The 19,279-nt window shown below is 48.4% G+C and overlaps 2 protein-coding genes across 3 annotated transcripts; one reads left to right on the top strand and one right to left on the bottom strand.

Moving 5' to 3' along the window:
• The first annotated feature begins 445 nt into the window (after window positions 1-445).
• Window positions 446-4,155, top strand: Dlx5 (distal-less homeobox 5). Of its 2 annotated transcripts, XM_028779184.1 has the most exons (3): window positions 446-800; window positions 2,609-2,793; window positions 3,826-4,155. In XM_028779184.1, exons 1-3 carry the CDS (start codon window positions 446-448, stop codon window positions 4,153-4,155), a joined length of 870 nt encoding a protein of 289 aa, XP_028635017.1. The 2 variants fall into 2 exon arrangements, with proteins under 2 accessions (XP_028635017.1, XP_028635018.1); XM_028779185.1 differs by lacking the exon at window positions 3,826-4,155 and having other exon boundaries at window positions 2,691-2,776.
• Window positions 4,156-14,172: 10,017 nt separating this feature from the next.
• Dlx6 (distal-less homeobox 6) lies at window positions 14,173-18,791 on the bottom strand. The gene is made up of 4 exons (XM_028779186.1): window positions 18,289-18,791; window positions 16,848-17,041; window positions 14,742-15,035; window positions 14,173-14,251 (listed from the first exon to the last, which is right to left on the bottom strand). Exons 1-3 carry the CDS (start codon window positions 18,749-18,751, stop codon window positions 14,784-14,786), a joined length of 909 nt encoding a protein of 302 aa, XP_028635019.1. The 5' UTR covers window positions 18,752-18,791; the 3' UTR covers window positions 14,173-14,251; window positions 14,742-14,783.
• Window positions 18,792-19,279: the final 488 nt, after the last annotated feature.

Raw genomic sequence — 19,279 nt, 5'->3', positions numbered from 1 at the left:
GGACTCTCTCTCTCTCTCTCTCTCTCTCTCTCTCTCACACACACACACACACACACACACACACACACACACACTCCTTGTACGCCCCCCCTCTCTTTTTTTAAGCAATGCTTTGTTGTGCTAAAACTAGTTGGACGAGTTAGGGTGTTGCTCTGCTCCCGAGGCCCTGGCCAATGGAACCCGATCCACCCCGCTGTGCGTAAGCGCGCAATTAAGGATTTAACCAAGGCTGTGCTGCGCCTCAGCCAGCAGTCAGCCTGCGGGAGACAGAGCCTCCACGACTCCCAGCCTCCTCCTCCCCACCGCCGCGCCGCCGCCGCCTCCTCCTCTTCCTCCTCCTCCTCCCTCGCTCCCACAGCCATGTCTGCTTAGAGCAGAGCGGTTCCACAGCCTATTCAGGCAGCAGCGGCCGCCGCAGTAGAAGGACAGCCACCGCCCGGGAGCTATGACAGGAGTATTTGACAGAAGAGTCCCGAGCATCCGATCCGGCGACTTCCAAGCTCCGTTCCCGACGTCCGCCGCCATGCACCACCCGTCTCAGGAATCGCCAACTTTGCCCGAGTCCTCGGCCACCGATTCTGACTACTACAGTCCCGCGGGGGCCGCCCCGCACGGCTACTGCTCTCCTACCTCTGCTTCTTACGGCAAAGCGCTCAACCCCTACCAGTACCAGTACCACGGCGTGAACGGCTCCGCAGCCGGCTACCCGGCCAAGGCTTATGCCGACTACGGCTACGCCAGCCCCTACCACCAGTACGGCGGCGCCTACAACCGCGTCCCGAGTGCCACCAGCCAGCCAGGTAAGCGCGCGGGGGCGGGAGGCAGGTACCCAGGGCATTCGTAACCCCGCGGGCGCGAAGTTGTATGGTAGATGAGGGCCACGCTGTCCGCACCCATAGAAGGGTGCTTCCCAGAAGGAAGTGGGGGCCTGAGACTGCAAACAGGACAGCATCTCACACAGCCAACTGGGGGTGGGGGGCGGTCAATGGAGGATCCTTAAAGAGGTTTAATCGGGTGCTTTCCCTTTGGCATCACTCGGGGGGTCCCTTCTTAACTGGATTTCTAGCTGGCCTAGCCAGAAAGCCATCTTGGCTGGATAGAGGCTAGGGATTGGGAGGAAAGAAAGAATCAAGCAGCCCCAGTGGTGTTTGCGTAATAAAAGGAAAGTTAGTTGGAATTCTGGGTGAACGTGCTGAGTTGGTGAGATCTAGTCTGGATTAGCCTGCGAAGCGCCCCGAGGCCTTGCAGGGAGGGTGCCCGCAGCACACCGGGTGGCCTGAGGGCCGGCGGGCTGCAGCCTGACAGAGAAAAGCGAGCAGGGAACTTTGCGGTTTATTCAAGGTATTTCTAAATACAAAAAGCCATTTAAAATAGCGGAGGGTTGCTGAGAGTTCACGTTGTTAGAGGATATCCCCACCCCCTCCCTCGCGCGCGCGCTCTCTCCATAGGTGCCTAGAATTTATCTGCCCCCTTCTTCTCCACAACCTCCCTTTTCTGTCCACCTTAAAACTTCCTCAGAGAATTACAGTGGCGTAGAGAGTTTGGGCGGTAAATGAGAGGCTCGAAGTCTCAGTGGAGAAGTTTTACTAGTCGATTTTGATCTCTCCTCACCGACACAGTAATAAGGCTGCTAATATTAGCATCCCTACTCCAGTAGAGTGGAGACCACAGCCCTCTCTCCTTCTCCACCCTTCCTCTGGCAGCTGCTTCACTCACCGGCTTTTCCACTCCTTCCAGGACTGAAGGGGGAAAGGGGCCATGTGGCCTAGGGACACGTTAGCAAAACACGGATTCGCGGGATCCCAGCGGGCTACATGTGTAACAGTGAGAATTCTTCCCAGCTGCCTCCCCTTTACTACGAAAATATTCTTACTACAGATTCCTTTTCAATACATTGATTGATTGAAGTTTGAGTCTGCTCCTCTTGCTGTCTCTGTATTCGTGCATGTGGGGGCGGGATTTTTTTTTTTTGGTCAAGAACATATTAAGCCTATTTGTGAAAGAAACCAGACACATCTGTGCCCTCTCAGATCTGCAGTGAGATTATGGGGACTACATAATCGGCTCTCTGTCTGCCGCAGCCCCGACCGACCGCTTGCCGCTGTAGTGAAGGAACATAGTTTGCTTGTCGGTCTTTGAACTTTGGAGACCTTGGCTAGCGTCTTCCCTGCCCAAGCGTCTAGCCTCTGCGGGCGCCTGAACAGACGCCGACAGAAGCGGGGGTCATGGCCCAGGGGCCTCCTCGCTTGACGCCCTGGGAGTGGAGTGGCTATTCGCATCCCAGAAATGCATAAGGTGAATGCAGGGAGGGAAAAATAATGAGAGAAATAAGCATCTCCGAAGGGTTCCATCCCTAAAGCGAAGATCCTGATGTGTACAAAGTCCCCCCACGTATGCTGTAGCTATTAGGAGACTCGCCAGCTCTTCTATGTATGATTTGAGGAAGGAACAGACTTCACTGGGGTTTGAAAAGTCAAGGTTGTGATATTGGGAAAGAGAAAGATGACTACATATTTCAAAACAAACAAAACCTCGGTGATTTGAGGGCCTGTGCAAAAGAGCCATTGTCTGCCTGGAAGCTCTAACCTCGTCTGTTTTGATTGTTTAGAGAAAGAAGTGGCGGAGCCAGAGGTGAGGATGGTGAATGGTAAACCAAAGAAAGTTCGTAAACCCAGGACTATTTATTCCAGCTTTCAGCTGGCCGCTTTACAGAGAAGGTTTCAGAAGACTCAGTACCTCGCCCTGCCAGAACGCGCGGAGTTGGCCGCCTCTCTAGGACTGACGCAAACACAGGTAAATCCGGCCGCCGCCGGGTACCGGCCCCGCCTCGCCTGCAAGCCGGGCTGGGCTGCATGGCTCGGTTCCGACTGGCTGGAGCCGATTCTCTAGCACTTCGCAGACATTTACAGATAAAAAGACATCAACCGTTGCATCTTTCCCTCCGTGAGCCAGGCCCAAGAGGCGGTTGGGCGTGGGACTCGTCGCTTGTCCTGAGTTGCCGCCCTCTCTTTAGCCCCCACTTTAGCCACCAAGGGCTGGAGATCAAGGCTCCATAGTGAAAACAAGAGAAGCGTTATTTCTGGGGGGAATCTGTCTCGCGTTCTTAAGAAATGTCTAGGTCGCTTCACAATGAGAAGCTTGCCAGGTACTATTGACCTGGTGATGTCTCCAGCCAAGCAAAGGCCAGGATCTTCGTGTCCTGGTCGGTCCTGTCCCTGAGGCAGCTGGAAGCCTCAGCAGCCTGAAGGTCGCAAGGTGGGGGGCGCTGTTGTACGGGGAAACCCTCCTGGATTGTCCCCTTCTTTTCCCTCCCACTCCAGCCCGCTGGGGCTTAGGATAAGGAATGTTCACGTCGCTGCCCAGAGCTTCAGGCAGAGTCTGGCCTCCCAGTGCTGAGGGGACTAAAGGGAGTCGGGCAGGAGATTGGAAAACCTCTCCTTTCCTTGGCATAGTGCACCTACAGTCTGACCCACGCCCCTCCCCCCCGGGGGGGGAGGACTCTGCCCTTCGAGCAGGAGAGGTATCCTCCCCAGTGCACTGGTGCACGGGCCCACAGTGAGACCATGTCTAGAGCGAATAAAGGACAAAGCCTTGGGGTAGCACCCTTGCTGAGGCCGGCGCCAGCTGAGCTGGACAGTGCTCCCACTGTGGGTCCCTCCCACTTCATAGGCTGAAAGTGGTACCTCCTGGCGATAGGCGGCTTGGTGTTGGTAGATATCAGGGCAGGACAGTCTAGGGCCAGAAGAACCTTCATTTCGTCGTTCAGGGAAAGGCGCGGGCAACCTCTGAGTGTCCCGGTAACATGTGCCTTTGTTCCCCACCCAGGTGAAAATCTGGTTTCAGAACAAAAGATCCAAGATCAAGAAGATCATGAAAAACGGGGAGATGCCCCCGGAGCACAGTCCCAGCTCCAGCGACCCTATGGCGTGTAACTCGCCACAGTCACCAGCGGTGTGGGAGCCCCAGGGCTCTTCCCGCTCCCTCAGCCACCACCCTCATGCCCACCCTCCGACCTCCAACCAGTCCCCTGCGTCCAGCTACCTGGAGAACTCGGCTTCCTGGTACCCAAGTGCAGCCAGCTCAATCAATTCCCACCTGCCACCGCCGGGCTCCTTGCAGCACCCGCTGGCACTAGCCTCCGGGACGCTTTATTAGATGGGCTACTCTCTCTTGCTCAGTTTTGGGACTACAGTGTTTTTGCTGGTTTAGAAATCAGAGAGAAAGGAATTCATACGGGGATATTTGAACAATGGAAACAACAAAAAAAATCATGTGTAAAGCTTTGGTTTTTTTTGTTTTTGTTTTGTTTTTTTGTTTTGTTTTTTTGCATGTAAGTTATTGCATTTCAAAGGACCCCGCCCCCTTTTTTACGAAAAGAACCTTTTTTGCGCAACTGTGGACACTATCAATGGTGCCTTGAAATCTATGACCTCAACTTTTCAAAAGACTTTTTTCAATGTTATTTTAACCGTGTAAATAAGTGTAGATAGAGGAATTAAACTGTATATTCTGGATAAATAAAATTATTTCGACCATGATAACTGCTCCCTTTTGGCCCCCTGATAACTGGCAAGTAAGGTTATATGGAGATGGTTAAGAACAAACAAATTATCCAGAAATCCAACAGTGCAAAACAGAAATCAGGAGCTTCATGGTTGCAGAAATGTGTTTGGTTTGGATGCTTTATTTTATGTATCTGCCTGCACGTATATTTACAGTACTGTCATGTTTAGGATGTTTTTCCTCTAATCACAAAACCATTTAGATGGTATTAAATATAACTCCAAATGTTTCAGGTAGGAAGGAATATTGAAATTAAATTCATTTCTCCTAACATGTGTGAGGGAAAAAAGCAACAAAAATCCCTCAATAACCTGGAATTCTAAGCTCAAAGAGATTCTGGGGGGAACTTCCCCCACCCATCAGCATGTGGACTGCAGTTAGACAAATTAGGGTCCTTTTAAAAGGAGCATTCCACGATGAGAAAGGAGAAGAAAAGGAAATCTGCTTTCATTCCTGTTATTTTCTTTTCCAAAATCTGAAATGTTTGGTGCATAGCAAGTGGTACCTTAAGCCTTGGAGTCCTAATGTGCATGACTATACATTTGGCCAGATTCTTTCAGTTAAGAAAATACCATAGGGATTCAGAACAATAGTGAACCTGAATCACCGGGCCAAAGGAGAAATATGGGGTGGGGAGAATTCCTTTTCAAAATAAGGGGGGGGGAGGGAAGGCCCTATATTGATTTCATTTTATATGAGGAGGTGAAAGAGTGTTCTTAATATAATTGTCTTTCATGGGCATCCGTACTTCGTGCCTCATTGACGATCTCCTGCTCTGCTTTTACATACAACAGGGGCAAGGCAAATGGGCGTTGGAAATGGGATGTTTGCTAGGATTTCTTTGTGAAGCCATTTTTAAGGCAGGCATATGGGAGTTGGAGCAACCTGTCCCCTGACTTGTGTTTCCCTTACACCTGTATGTAAATATCTAGACTATGGCCAGAGCTACAGCCTGGCTCCAGAGTTGTGCCCCCAGGCCTGAGTTAAAGGCATCTTTGTGGCTGGCTGGCCTTTGGCCCACCTAAATCTATTTCCTTATGACACCAAAGGAACATGCAATGTTGGAAATTACTAGATTTATGGAAAATATTCCACAGCTAGGAAGTCAGCTGCAATAAATGTGACAAAAGAGCCTTCTTGGAGAGGGGGATTAGAACATGAAAAAATGCATCTTCTCATCTCAGGATTTCAGAGAGGACCCTTCCAGCAGCGAGAACTGAAAAGGCAAGCTGTGTGCCCTTGAACCATTTACAGAGTCAGTTTCCGTCTCTCCAATCTTTTCCCATTCCTCTTTTCCCATCAGCCATATGTTCTTCTTTCTCTTTTCCTTTTCTTTCTTTCCACAAGCGATACCAAGCCCACCAGTTTGGAACTCAGTGGACCTTGGGGATGGCAAACATACACTTCTAGGCAACCTGGGCTGCTGAACCCTGCCTAAACAGAAATTTATCTCCAAAAATTTTATCCCCTGTCCTCACTCCACTCCATCTGTGGGGAATGGTGGTGTTAGGGGAGGCTCCAGTCTGTTTTCAGCAGTGGCCCAGAGTAGAATGGGGAAGGAGACGAAGGTGTCTGTTTTCTGCTTTTCTTTCTTTGCTTAAAAAGGTTTCAGTAGTTTCCGTTAATCAAAAGCCCAGCGCTTTCTGAGGGTCTTGATTTCCAGGACCTGGCTTTCTGGTGGTCACGGGCCTGTCCCCACCCCAGAGTGTGTATTTGAAAAGGTTAGCAGGGGCGAGGGACATCCACAGCACAGTCCCCCCCCTCCGCCGCCCAATATTTCCCACCCACTGGTTTCCCAAGAGTGTCAAAAATGTGTCTGGAACAAGCTCTTTCCATTTTGGCATTCAAAGAGGGTGGATGTCATCTCTGTTCTCATCCCTGGTGGAAAGGGGTGTGTGTGGTTTTCTTCACTACCTCCGACCCCCAGATTCAGCCAAGCGGAGGGAAGGGCGGGTCCAGACTTTTCTCAGGGAAAAAGAAGGATGCTCTGTAGTCACCACCCTTGACCCAAGCTGGGGCATTACTTGTTGTTAAGGACACCAAAGGTGGTTTGCTGCTAAGCCAAAAGCCTAGTGCAGCGGCGGCGGTGGTGGGGGTCGAGGGTGGGGGAGTGGGGACCTAGTCTTAGGATTCCATCCCCTGTGTGAACCTCACTAGTAGTGGTCTCTTGAATTGAGAGGTGTTTTTTTTTTGTTTTGTTTTTTGGTTTTTTTTAACTTGGTTGGGGAGCAGTGAACAAAAATGTTCTGCCAAGTGAGTCGCAACGGGCTTTCCTGGCACCGCGGGGATTCTCCCCGGGGAATTTAACTCCCTGCAGTCCTGCGCCCAAGGATGTAAAAATAACAGATCCTCAGCAAAGTCTAAAAATATCTGTTTCTCTTGCCCTCCCTCTCACCTTCCTTCCCTCTCCATTGTTTCTTCCTGTGTGTACCAAGTGCACAGCGCTCCATTTTGGTGCTGCCAGACCGCACTCGCCCTGGACTTCAAGTAGGAGTCACGTGTGCCTCCCCTTTCGGTTCCTCACTTACCTAGTCCTCTGTCTAATGTCCCCAAGATGAATTAAGCCGACCTCAGAACTAATTTTCTTTACAGTAGACCCCCATCCAACACAATACTTTCAATCTCCATCTTGAGATCTCCCTGCAAAGGTTCGGAGGCCCAGGGCATGTTGGCAGGGCTTGAGTGATTTCTTCGGTGCCCTGGCCGACTCCCGGGACCTCCTGTTGAAGATCAGATAAATTGGCCTTTGTTTGAGTCTTGGGTTGGGCTAGGCGGGTTTCTACCCCCCATTCTCCCCCTTTTTCCTGGCGGCCACCTCCTTGTGGGACAAGAGGCGGCCTGGGGATCCGAGGGAAGCTGCATTCCTGTGGGTGGCAGGCGGCTCCAGTGCTGAGCCACAGGGCCTGAGACACACACACACACTGAAGAACCCGCAGACCTCGCTGCCCTTGATCCTCTCTCTCTTTCTCCCCCCCCCCCCAGTACCTACCCGGGAGTCAGTCCTCTCCCACTCGGATCCTCCCTAGGGCTCGGCCTTGCATAGAAAAGCTTTGACCCACGCAAAGATGTACACGCATCCCCTCCCAATGACACTGGCCAGATCAGTATCTCCCCGCCTAAGGACAACCCTTTCTCTCCCGCCCCTTATCCCACAACCCAAGGCGCGCCAGCTAGCCTCCTATGGCTCCTTTGATCGCACCGGACGCCCAGTGGCTCGCGGTCTCCTGGCTGACCCTTTCAGAGTCACCCATAGCAAGCCTGAGCCAGGCACACAGCCGCCTCCACAGTTCAGTATCGAGCACTCTCTAGCTCCAATTGCCCTGGATGCCTGTTGGAAAGTGCTCTGCACTCCCTCTCTGCTTCTTGCCTCCTGTTGTTCTCAAAAAGGGACCTTTAAGACTACTCAGCCTCCCCATCCCGGTCTCTTCTTCACCACCTCCTGGATCCAGCGCCTCCCACTGGCCGCTGGGATCTGGCCAACCTAGAGCTCTCCAGTCCTCGGAGAAGGCACACCCTGAGGGCAGTGGCTCTGAGACGTCGTTGGGAAGTACGCCACCCGCGAGGATCAGCCTGCGGTTCCCCACCTCCTCCACTCTCAAACACCTCCCCTCCCCCAACCCCCGTGTGCTGGGTGCAGGCTGTCATAGCCCAGAGCTTGGGGAGGGGGCTCTTCGACTTACTCCGGTCCCTAGCTCCCCCAACCCTCTTATTTCCAGGTTGCCCACAGACCTTGCATATTTTTGACCCAGTCCCAGTCCAAGAGAAAATAGCCCAAATCTTGGCGGTGTGCGTGATGTTAGCTAAATCTTTTCTACGCAGCCTGTACCAGCGACCCGCATCCCTGGCGTTTTCTTTTGCCTCTGACCGGCTTTAGATTTCTTAGTGGTGCAAGGCAGAAAGTATACAAGGTATCTACTGCCAGAGGTATGAGTGATTGAGGGATGGAGGACCCTTTCCCTTTCAGTCACCCAGGGCTGCCCACTGTAATGTAATAACCTGTTTTATACTTCGAGTTCTAACTTTGAAGATACAAACCGAATTTACGCGAATCTCTCTTTAAAGGAAAGGAGAGTCCGATTCTTACAGCAATTAAATGTTTCTGCGCTGTTGTTAGCTTGGACTTCTGATTTATGGGGTTCTGAATAGATTTCTTTGCCAAAAGCACATGTATTATTGAGTCTGTTCAACATCCTAAACCAAGATTTATATAAAACCGTGAAATACCACACATTACGACCTTTCACCACAGGAAGGGAAAATGGCTTCATGACCTGATTCCCCGCCACCCCTCTCTCTCCTGGTTTCAGTAACAATTCTCTGTGGAATCCACCATACACAGTCTACTGTATTTTTTTTTTAAGAAGTGGGTGGGTGTGAAGGATGGTAAACAGTTCCCAAGCTATGATTTATTTTAAAGCATTTTTTTTCCTTGAAAGGCGTGAAAACAGAAACTGCCAGCGGAAGCTTATTGTCACCTAGGACTATTTCTGCCACTTGCCATTTGCAAGGTGGGGGAAAAGGGTGGGTTGAGGGGGGTGCAGAATATGGACTCAACTTTCATCTATAAACAGGGGTCACTAAACAGGGGACATTTCATTATTGCCCTTAAATTCACAGGAGCTACGGAGCCTGCTTGCCACCCTGCAGGGTGGCCTTGGCTGGGCAGCTTGTGTGGGTCGGTAAGATGCTCTTGGGAGGAGGTGAGATCAACACAATTGGCCTAGAAACTGGAAAAGAGGCCGAGGAAATTCTCTGTGCTCAACACGGGAAAGCTGAAGTCTTGGAATATAGGATCTTTGGGTATCTCTGACCCGGATGTCGATACCAGAATTCATCCAGAGTAGTCTTTATTAGGACATGGGTTATACTACTGGAAGCAATAGCATCCTCAGAGGGTTTGACTCTGGGACCAGCAAGAGTCTCCCAATCGCTCTTCAGCTCTCCATTCTTTCTATTGTGCCCTTTCCTGTTTGAAGGTGATGGCGAATCTTGCCCTCTTAGGCGGATTGTGACATAGAAGCAGCCAGAATGATTTATTTGGGGGGAGATTTTCATTAATAATGTTAATGATGAAATTAAAACAAATAGCCAAACCAACAGCTTCCCAGTTGACTATATTTAATTAACATCAATTAATATGTGTGCAGACAATGCCCTCTAGGACACGGTATAGCTTCTTTATTGTAAAAGAGAACCGAGATGGAGGGAAGACACACTTTATAGCAGCCAGGGTAGTTTACTCTGATGACAAGAGCAATTGCAGATTCATTTAAGAATATGTTCATAAACAAGTGACAGGCACATTCTGAGGTGGTTTTCATGGAAAGAATGGAGGGACTGACAAATGTTCTTGCTGTGGGGGAGGGGTTGTGGGGGAAGGGTACCTTTAAAAGTAGGAAAATGCTATGGTAGAGGGAAGAAAGACAGCAGTATTTTTTAAAAGGAAAAAAAGGAAGTAGAAAAAAAATTATTTGAGCCAGCAGCAGCAGCAGCAGCAGCAGCAGCAGCAGCAGCAGCAGCAGGAACCCCTGCAAATGCATCAGCTTGCACTGTTGAAGACTTGGACACACAATACTTCAGACCACTGATTTGCTATTTTCTTAATTCTGGCTCTTCTTTTTCCATATGAATCAAACAGTCTTTTGTCCTTCAGGGTTTGATTTGATCGCTACTGTTCACATTTCACTTTTGTATTTTTCCTCTTCCTATACCATTACTCATTGAGTGCCCCGTGAAATTACAATCGTACATTTTCAACTCAGCAACCCATTTGCAGTACAAAAAATAGGGTCTAAATAATGGCTGAATTAGCCCTACTGGACAGTTTCAGATGTAACACTCTGTAATAATTATATTGCGGGCTGGATTAGGATGCTATTATCATAATCTGGACGTTTACAATTATCTGTAATTTGCAAAGATGCGCCAGGTCTTGATTACAGCAGCTTTTTTTTTTGTATCACGCTAACCATCACTAAACAGTGACAGTAATAACAGCTAATTTTGCTGGCAATATAAGAGGTGCTGGGGTGTGCAAACAATTTCACACCTGGATGTGCTCACTCAACCAAGAATATAGAGACAGAGCTTCTGCCCTGAGACTCAGAAAAATACTCTCCTGTGCCTCGGCTCAGTTTAGATTTCTAGACCTTGATCATGGCTTAGGAGATATTCACCGGGGTAAGTTTTTATTTCTGGCATACTTCTAACTTCTAGGCACTGTTTTTATTTCTCCTCTCCTGCTCTCCAAGCTGTATACAATATGCTGTGATTTATTTGAATTGTAACTTTGTTTCCAAGGTTTGCGTTCTGACCTTTTAGTTTCCTTTAACAAGAGTTGATCTGGTGAGAATGGGAGCCTTAAGACCCTGACTTGTCTGTCTTGCTTCTGTGTGGCTGATGTGTTTGGTGTAGTTTGTGACTGGAGACTAGGAAAGGACCAGGTTTCTGTGAGGTGTGGAAGGAGAGTCCAAGCTAAAAATCTATCTGAAAATTGTTACTTACAATTGATCTTAAGCAAATATATTGAGGTTTTTACATGCGGCCGTGATTTTAGGTTTTGAGGCATCAAGAGATCAAACAGAGTGTGGCTTGCTTTTTTTTTTTTTTTTTGCAGTCAGCTATGCGGACGGATGTTAGCAAAAGCAGGTGTGCTTGAATCTCTGGGCTTTGCAGCCTTTTGGACATCTTCTCTCCAGCTGGGGGAAAGTTTGCAGAATAAATGACATCTGAAATCCTTCAAGCCTGTTCCTTAGGGCCTTGCCTAGAACTGTATTCCGTCTGTCTCTCTCTCTGTCTCTCCATCTCTCCCTCTCTAACGTGTGTGTGTGTCTCTCTCTGTGAGTGTGTGTGTGTGTGGTGGGAAGTGGGGGAGGGGAAGTTATCCAGATCTCTGAGTTTACTCCCTGCTGAGCCCAAATTCTGGGATCCTGAGCTTAGAGGGGGGATGATTGGTTGGGACACAGAACCGACAACTTGTGAAGCCAAGGAACCAGTCTAGTCTAAGTACCAAGGAAGATATTGGCAACAAGCTGTGCTAGTCTATCTCTAGATGACGCTGTTTCCTGACCCTGTAAATTTTATAAGTAGCTAGAAGTGTTTAGTGTAGGATCCCACAATGTCTTTGACTGCCCCACCCTGCAGAGAAAAGCTTTTCTACTGTGGCAAGAAGTGTGCCCAAAGATAATGTGGTGTTTATTTATTAGAGAGGAGGAGAAATTGTCTCTCTCCTATATCCCTACCCAATTGCTATGCTACCCACCCCAACTCCTTAGTATGATCAGAACAGGGCTTGAGACCTCAAACTCTACAGCCTAGTAGGGACTTTGAACGTGGGGAGGCGCAATAGACACCTCAACTGGCAACGCCTTTCACCCATGCTCCTCCTACCAATCCCTCCCCCGGGGAACCAGTTTCCTTGGGGGTCAATACATTTTAAAGGAGAAAAAAAATATTAACCCTTGAAATTCAAGGGATCCAGTGGGAGCCCAGTTCTAAGCACAGTTCCAGGGGGACCATCTGACAGCATCTCTGCAATTAAGCTCATGTTAACCAAGGGATAAAGATGGATGCAGAGGCCTCAGCACTCCACCTCCAACCTAGTAACACACATTTTCTGGGTTTCCGAATCCTATACACTCACAGTGGTTTGGCATATATTTGGTGAATTTTTTTTTAAGGAAAAATTAGTGTTGGTTTCGATATATGGTAGCTTTCTCTCTAACATAATTTGAATAATTCAGCAAAGCTCCCTAGCAGCTGCACTTCTGCAGCCTCTTCCATTCTTTCCAGCATTATAATTTTGGTTAATTTTCAATTTTAGGTCCTACGTCTCTGCAATTTGTGTATGAATAACAGAATAATTTCCCTCTTTTGTTTCGCCTTTCCTGTTCCTGAATCTAAATAAAGATGGCTTTTTAGTATTAAAAGTGGAAGAAAATTACAGGTAATTATCTTTGACGGTAAAAACGCTGTAATCAGCGGGCTACATGAAAAATTACTCTAATTATGGCTGCATTTAAGAGAATGGAAAAAAACCTTCTTGTGGATAAAAACCTTAAATTGTCCCCAATGTCTGCTTCAAATTGGATGGCACTGCAGCTGGAGGCTTTGTTCAGAATTGATCCTGGGGAGCTACGAACCCAAAGTTTCACAGTAGGAAGGGGGAAAAAAGAAAAGAAAACATTTTTCCTAATGTAACAATGCGAATGCTAGAAAATGACAAGACTGATCGGTTTTAAACCATTCTGAAGACTGACTGAGCGTGGAAGTTGCTCAACAAAAAAAGGAACGGGGATATTGGTAAGTAGTCTTTGCTTTGTGTCTAATTATAGTGACTGTCCTTTTGCACGACTGTATGTCGCTGTCATTATATGGAGCACTCTGAGTATCTCTATTGACTTCTGATAAATGGCTCAGTGGTTTCAAGGTTCATAATTTGAAGGATGCCCAGGTCTGTAGCCATTAATTCTCACAGTATGGGGCTTCCTGCTTGTATGACGAAAGGACTTTTCATTTTCATTATTTCTTTGCTTTCCACGAGATCGGAAGGATGTGTTTCTTGCAGGATAGAACGTTTTCCTACCTTGCTAGCTTGCAATGGGGTTTTCAACATTAAGTAGTCAAAACTGTGCACTTTGCTCTCTGGGTTTATTATTCTTTTCTCTTTTTACCTTTTCTTTTTTCTTTTTTTCTTTTTTTTAAATGTTTCCAAAGGCAAATATAGCTGTACTATTTTAAAATAGTTGGTGAAAGGGGAAGGAAAATATTCAGATACAGTGCTAGAATTGGCTGAATATCTAGAAGTTAAGCTGAGTCTAGGTTATTCTAATGTTTAAAAATATAAAAATGTGTATGAATCACAACAAAATTAAAATGAAAGGCCGAAAAAACATCCACGGCTCATGTTGAAGTACCTGAGACAAAGGCTTGTAGTGCAAACTGACATCTCTTCAGGCACTGGATAGCACACTATATTAGGAAATAAAAATTATTTTAAGAGAGATAGAAAATGTAGTGGAAAGGGAGGAAGGATGGACAGACAGAGACATGGAGCAATAGAGGACACTCCCAATATTTTGTGGCTTTTACTCCATATATGAAAGAAGACAAAAACATACAAAGTATATATACAACTAAAATTCAACAATATATACAGAAATGTTCCTTGATATAAACGTCCCTATTAGCTTAGTGAATGCCACTATTCACCTAGGAAAGGTGTCAAAGCAATAGAATGGTGATTTTGGTTGTTTTCTTGGTCTTTCTTGATTCCAGTTCAGAGTTTGGAGGTGGGTTATGCAAATGGCGTCTTTCTTGTTGCTGTTACTGTTTGTATTTAGCTGAGTTGTCATTCCTGATCATTGGGTTTTGAAAAGACATGCAGCGTTTCCTTTGTGGCAATATTCTAATTTTACAGCCAAATTTTCTTCTTTCTTTGGAGAAGGGATATTGAGGAGGGGTTTAACTTCTATTTCTTCTTCTTCTTCTTCTTCTTCTTCTTCTTCTTCCTCCTCCTCCTCCTCCTCCTCCTCCTCCTCCTCTTCCTCCTCCTCTTCCTCCTCTCAGTCTCAGATTGGTAAATAAAAATTCAGGAGTCCAAAATCTTTCATCACATAATGTCTTAAATTCATTAAACAAGTAAAAATGCTGCCATGTTTGTGCAGATTTTTCTGCCGGTGGAGAATGTCTGTAAAAAAAAAGTCATTTGGATAGAGAGCACTAAAGAGAAGGCTCAGGGCCTGGATCCCAGAGTGTGAAGGAAAATATCCTCACAGTGATGGGTTTCCAGAACACTGGCACAAAAGTCAATCTCTCTCTCTCTCTCTCTCTCTCTCTCTCTCTCTCTCTCTCTCTCTGTGTGTGTGTGTGTGTGTGTGTGTGTTACAAAGTTATTACTGAAAACAGGAGATTGACGAAGAAGAAGGGAAAGAAAAGATGGAAAGAGTCAAGAAATAAAGAAGAGTAAAAGGGATGAAAAACAAGGGGAGAGGAAGAGAGGAAGGAAGGAATGAGAGAGGGGGAAGAGAAGAAAGAAAGAAGTGAGCCAGAGAGCAAGAATGAGAGAGAGAGAGAGAGAGAGAGAGAGAGAGAGAGAGAGATCCAGATCACAGGGACAGTTCCTCTGAGCTCAAAGCTTAGGCTGTTTGGCAGATGCAAGAGTCCAGGATCCTCCTTGCCTCCTTCAGAAGAAGCTCCTGTAGGCTGTTCACTCAGACAAGTCACATCATCTGTGGTCTCTGCATGGTGTCCTGGTGTGGTGAGGAATACCAGTGCGAATACCCAGGCATGTAGCTGTTGGGAGGCATACTGACGCCCTTGGCAGAGGCAGAAACGTCCCACACTGGAGGCAGGGCTGGTGAGCGCGGTGACAGGGCTGCTGAACCCGGGAGGGGGTCACTCTCATGTGGGTTACTACCTTGCTTCAGCAATTTCTTAAACTTAGAACGCTTATTCTGAAACCATATCTTCACCTGCAAGACATGTAGCAATCATTAGGCCAGATAAATATCATACTGGTGCCTTCAGTGTCATCCCAGATTTAAGTAATACACAAACAAACAAACCATGATTGACCTTCCAAAAAGCCCCCTCCTTTCCCCCTCCCTTACCTCTTTCAAGGTTTTTATCTCCATCCCTCCATCCACTCTGGGCCTACTAGATATCTTATTAGAATACCTACAGTTCTTGTGATTCTTGATTTGAATCCTATAGCTTGGAGTTTTAAAGTATCAGCATATACTTAGAAAGAAATCAAATGAGATCAGTGGACCCAAAATTTTATGACTTTTAAGTGGAATAGAGTTTGGCTCACAATTGTACAACTGAATTTACCTCTTTTATATTCAGCTTTTATATTTACCAACCTCCAAGTTCTCTATGCTATGCATGTCAAGTAGTAAACAATTATGAATTGATTAAAGGTTGTATGCTCACAACAAAATACCTCGAACATACCTATGCATATTATGCACATACCATGGGATATGCCTGGGATATCTTTTCTCCAGACATAAGTATTCTCCAGTCCTGCAAGGAATAAGAAATGCACCAACCCCCATTCCCTACGCAGCAAACAGAAGTCATCAGTCATCACATGATTGTTGGGGTAGCTACTAAAAGTCTTCTAAAAACTACAGAATCAGAATCTAAGTAAGTAAGTTGGTAGCTTACTTAAGTCAACAATCGACATCTCTGGATGAAAGAAAACCTACAATGTAGCATTACCTTTAAAATTCCAGAATCTATTTTTTGCAAGAATAAGAGTCAGGGAGCATCTAGAGCCCTTTCATAGCAAACCTCAAATATGTTCAGTGGAAACATGGCCATAGAAACCAGGCTGACTGAGAAGCTATCATACTGAAAGGACTTGGCAGCTGTCTTATTAGACCTGCAGGACCCTTGCTGGTTAAAGATGATGTACATCAGAAGAGGCCTTAGCATCCCATGCAGTTGGCTCCACTGCTGGCTTTAGAGGGCAGGCAGATACACTCACCTCTAGGCCCCTTTCTGTGAAATCTGAAATGTCCAGTATAGCTTTCAGGTCAGCAGGACTGTTATGTGTGTTGTCCCAGGACATGATTTGGGAACATTCTCTTTGTTTCTCAATTCTATCAAGTTCTGTGCTCCAGGGAGGTACCTCAACCTGTACTGTTTGGTACCAGGATGATTCAACTACAGACCTTAAACGCAATCTTCAGAAAACCCTATCTTACCCATTCTGGAGTGAATGGCTTGCACATGGATGCCTTTATTAAGCTACTAGAAAATAAGTCTAGTTAACTTTGCTCCTGGTCTCAGCTCATAAGTTTCCTTCCTATGACAATGAGTTGAAATTCATATAAGTTCCTAGGGGCCACTACAGGGTCCTTAAGAAAGGGCCCTATTTTGCTTCTTAGATGGATAACCCCCAACACACACACACACACACACACATGCACACACACACACACACACACACACACACACACACACACACACACTTGTTCTACTTCATGTTATTCTGCTCTGGAATAAGATTTGATTGAATTTGTTCGCCAAAAGATCCTAGGCTCATCTGGGGTCGCAGAGGGTTGGTGTATATGCAAATCCAATCCAGTATTCAGCACCATGTCATTTGTTCCAAACCGTGATCCCAGGAAAGTGCGCAACTGGAGCACAGGCATTGGTCATTTAGCTCCTTCCATCCTTGGTTGACTAGGCCAAGAATTCCTCCTGGTGTGCTCTCTGCACGGGTAGAAAGCGGGGCCAGCATTTCAGGGGTACTCGGGCTTCCCGGGAATTACCTGTGTTTGTGTCAGTCCTAAGGAAGCTGCCAGTTCGGCTCTCTCGGGAAGGGCCAGGTATTGAGTCTGCTGAAAGCGATGGTTTAAAGCCTGGAGCTGCAAGCTGGAGTAAATGGTCCGAGGCTTCCGAATCTTTTTCCCCTTTCCGTTGAACCGGATTTCCCCGTTTTCGATCACTGTCGTTTTTTGTTGATCTGTAAGCAAATGACACAGAGAAGCTGTCACCCGTGAGGCCACTGCTGCCTTCCCCCTTCATGTGACAAGGCCTGCAAGAAGTTTCTCCCAAGTTTAAAAAGGGTTCCTCGTAATAACCCCGCTATACCAGTGTGGGCACGTGTCCCCAGAGGCTTGAAAGCTTCCCTCTGATCATGTCTCTGACCCTAACAATGCCTGAGAGTGGTCGTTATCTAGGAAGCTCGGGGCTTTATAAAGGAGGCGCTCCGCAAGAGGCAAGAGCCGAGACAGCGCGGGCGGTTTTCCGCAGTCCGTGGCGCTGCAACGCTTGTCTTCCCTGGGCCTGAGAGCGGTTTCTTGGCCTGACTTTTTATAACGCCTAGAGGTGTATCAGGGCCACCCGCGTGTTTACGTGGCCAGTTAGTTTTGTGTCACCCAGCTGCAAGCTTAGTGCTTTAAGCCCCTTCTGTAGGTTTGAAATGATTCTGCTCGCATGGATCAAAACCCAGACACAAAACACAACCAGGAGCTCAGAGCAGCTCCAGAGCAGGCTGAGACTCTCTGGACAACGGAGAGCTACTAACCCCAGGTCCTCTGCTTCGCCTCCAAGAACAAAGGAGCAGCCAAAGTATTACCGAAAACCCAGAGAGAGGGGGCCGGGTCAGGATTGGGGGCAGGGAACACCTCAAAGCTCACAAGAGAAGAATTAAAAAAAAAGAAAAGAAAAGAAAAGAAAAAAAACCAATTGTCATTAGTATCTCTCGGTCGCTACAGCTTCGTTCCAAGTCACCAAGGCGCACCAAGTGCCCCACGCAAAGTAGGCCACTGGTCGTCCAGGTTTGAGATGGGAAGCCTTAACTAGTCCTTCAGTCGTGGCCCACCAACGCGGGTCCCAGCGGAGAGAGAAGGGACAAGGCAGAGAGGGCTCACAGACCTGGTGGGCTGGAGGGCGCAGTGGGGACCGTAGAGCCAGGCTAGAGCACAGCCCGGAGGCTCAGTGGGAACCACAAGCAGGAGGTGGAGGAGCCAGGCGGATCGTGGGGCGAGCCTGCCGGGGGGTCCACGGCGGCGGGAAGGGGCCCGGCTGGGAGAGGCCGGCAGGCAGGCGCCAGGCGATCGCGAGCGCACGGGGGCCCGACTGGGGGCGCACGGGGCTGCCCGCAGGAGGGGGCCGGCGGAGGCCCCGGCGTGGAGGAAGTGAGCGGGGCGGGAGGGGTCGGAGGCAGTGGGGAGGCGGGCGAAGCTAGCTGCCTAAGCGGCCTCTCACCTGTGTCGTCCCCGCGCGTCTGGGCGGCCGCGCTGCTGTTGTGGTAGGACTGGAGGTAAGGGCTATGCTGCGAGTGGCTCATGTAGGGGTAAGCGGCGAGCGATCGGTGGTTGTAGGAGTTGCCTCCGCCCGACGCGTAGGGCGAGCCGTGGTGATGGTGCTGGTGATGGTGATGGTGGGAGCCGGCCGCCGCCGCCGCCGCCGCGGCCGAGTGCAAGCAGTGCAGAGGGTAGTGTGCGCCTGCCATGGCCGGGGAGGTCTGCTGCGAGTGCGGCTGCGGCGGCGGCGGCGGTGGCGGCGGCGGCGGCTGCTGTTGCTGCTGCTGCTGCTGCTGCTGTTGCTGTTGCTGCTGTTGTTGTTGCTGCTGCTGCTGCTGCTGTTGCTGCTGCCCGAACTCCATGAAGGCGGATTTGGACGAGTCCTGGCCTTCCAAGCCGTCAGCCATCGTAGTCATGGTCATCATCAAAACTTTGGGGGCTGGAGAAAGCCTTCTCCCGGGTTTCCTTCACCCTCCCCCACTTGGCTCGCACCGCTCTCCCCTTTGCAGCCACCTTAGCTCCCGGGATCCTTGCAAAAAAAAAAAATTTTTTTTTTTTAATTTTTAAAGGAGTGGGTGGAGGTGGTTCTCTTCCTCACTCTTCTCTAATATATATATAAATATATTTAATATAAAGAGATATAGTGAGCAGGGCCTTGTTAACCCAAAGGGAGGAGGAAGGGGGAGGGATGGGAGAGGAGAGGGGGAGGGGGAATCTGCTCTCTTCTCCCCCCCCTTGCTTTTCCCCCCTTGGATTTTTGGGGGCTGGTGCAGTTTAAAGCAGAGATTTTAAGGTGGATTCTGCGAAAGTTGCGCGTCTGCTTTCAGACTTGATGCAGACGCCACGAGTCGAATGGTTTGTCTCCAAAGGGCAGCGCCTCCCTATTGGTCAGTCGCCCTCTGACGTCACAGGCGCACCGCTTCTACTGGCGTGTGCGCTGCTGGCTGAGTTCT

This window comes from Grammomys surdaster, unplaced genomic scaffold (assembly GCF_004785775.1).
Source record: "Grammomys surdaster isolate TR1022 unplaced genomic scaffold, NIH_TR_1.0 345, whole genome shotgun sequence".
NCBI lineage: Eukaryota > Metazoa > Chordata > Mammalia > Rodentia > Muridae > Grammomys > Grammomys surdaster.
Note: the sequence above shows the minus strand (reverse complement) of the source record. Positions and strands in the feature narration are given on the sequence as shown.

What these genes read in the sequence shown, in the direction of transcription:
- Dlx5 (XM_028779184.1), top strand. Translation starts at nt 446, where the DNA reads ATGACAGGAGTATTTGACAGAAGAGTCCCGAGCATCCGATCCGGCGAC. An exon ending in GAGTGCCACCAGCCAGCCAG is followed by an intron (nt 801 to 2,608) that starts GTAAGCGCGCGG and finishes TTGATTGTTTAG; the next exon opens with AGAAAGAAGTGGCGGAGCCA. An exon ending in TAGGACTGACGCAAACACAG is followed by an intron (nt 2,794 to 3,825) that starts GTAAATCCGGCC and finishes TTCCCCACCCAG; the next exon opens with GTGAAAATCTGGTTTCAGAA.
- Dlx6 (XM_028779186.1), bottom strand. Translation starts at nt 18,751, where the DNA reads ATGATGACCATGACTACGATGGCTGACGGCTTGGAAGGCCAGGACTCG. An exon ending in GACGCGCGGGGACGACACAG is followed by an intron (nt 17,042 to 18,288) that starts GTGAGAGGCCGC and finishes ATTTGCTTACAG; the next exon opens with ATCAACAAAAAACGACAGTG. An exon ending in TAGGACTGACACAAACACAG is followed by an intron (nt 15,036 to 16,847) that starts GTAATTCCCGGG and finishes CATGTCTTGCAG; the next exon opens with GTGAAGATATGGTTTCAGAA.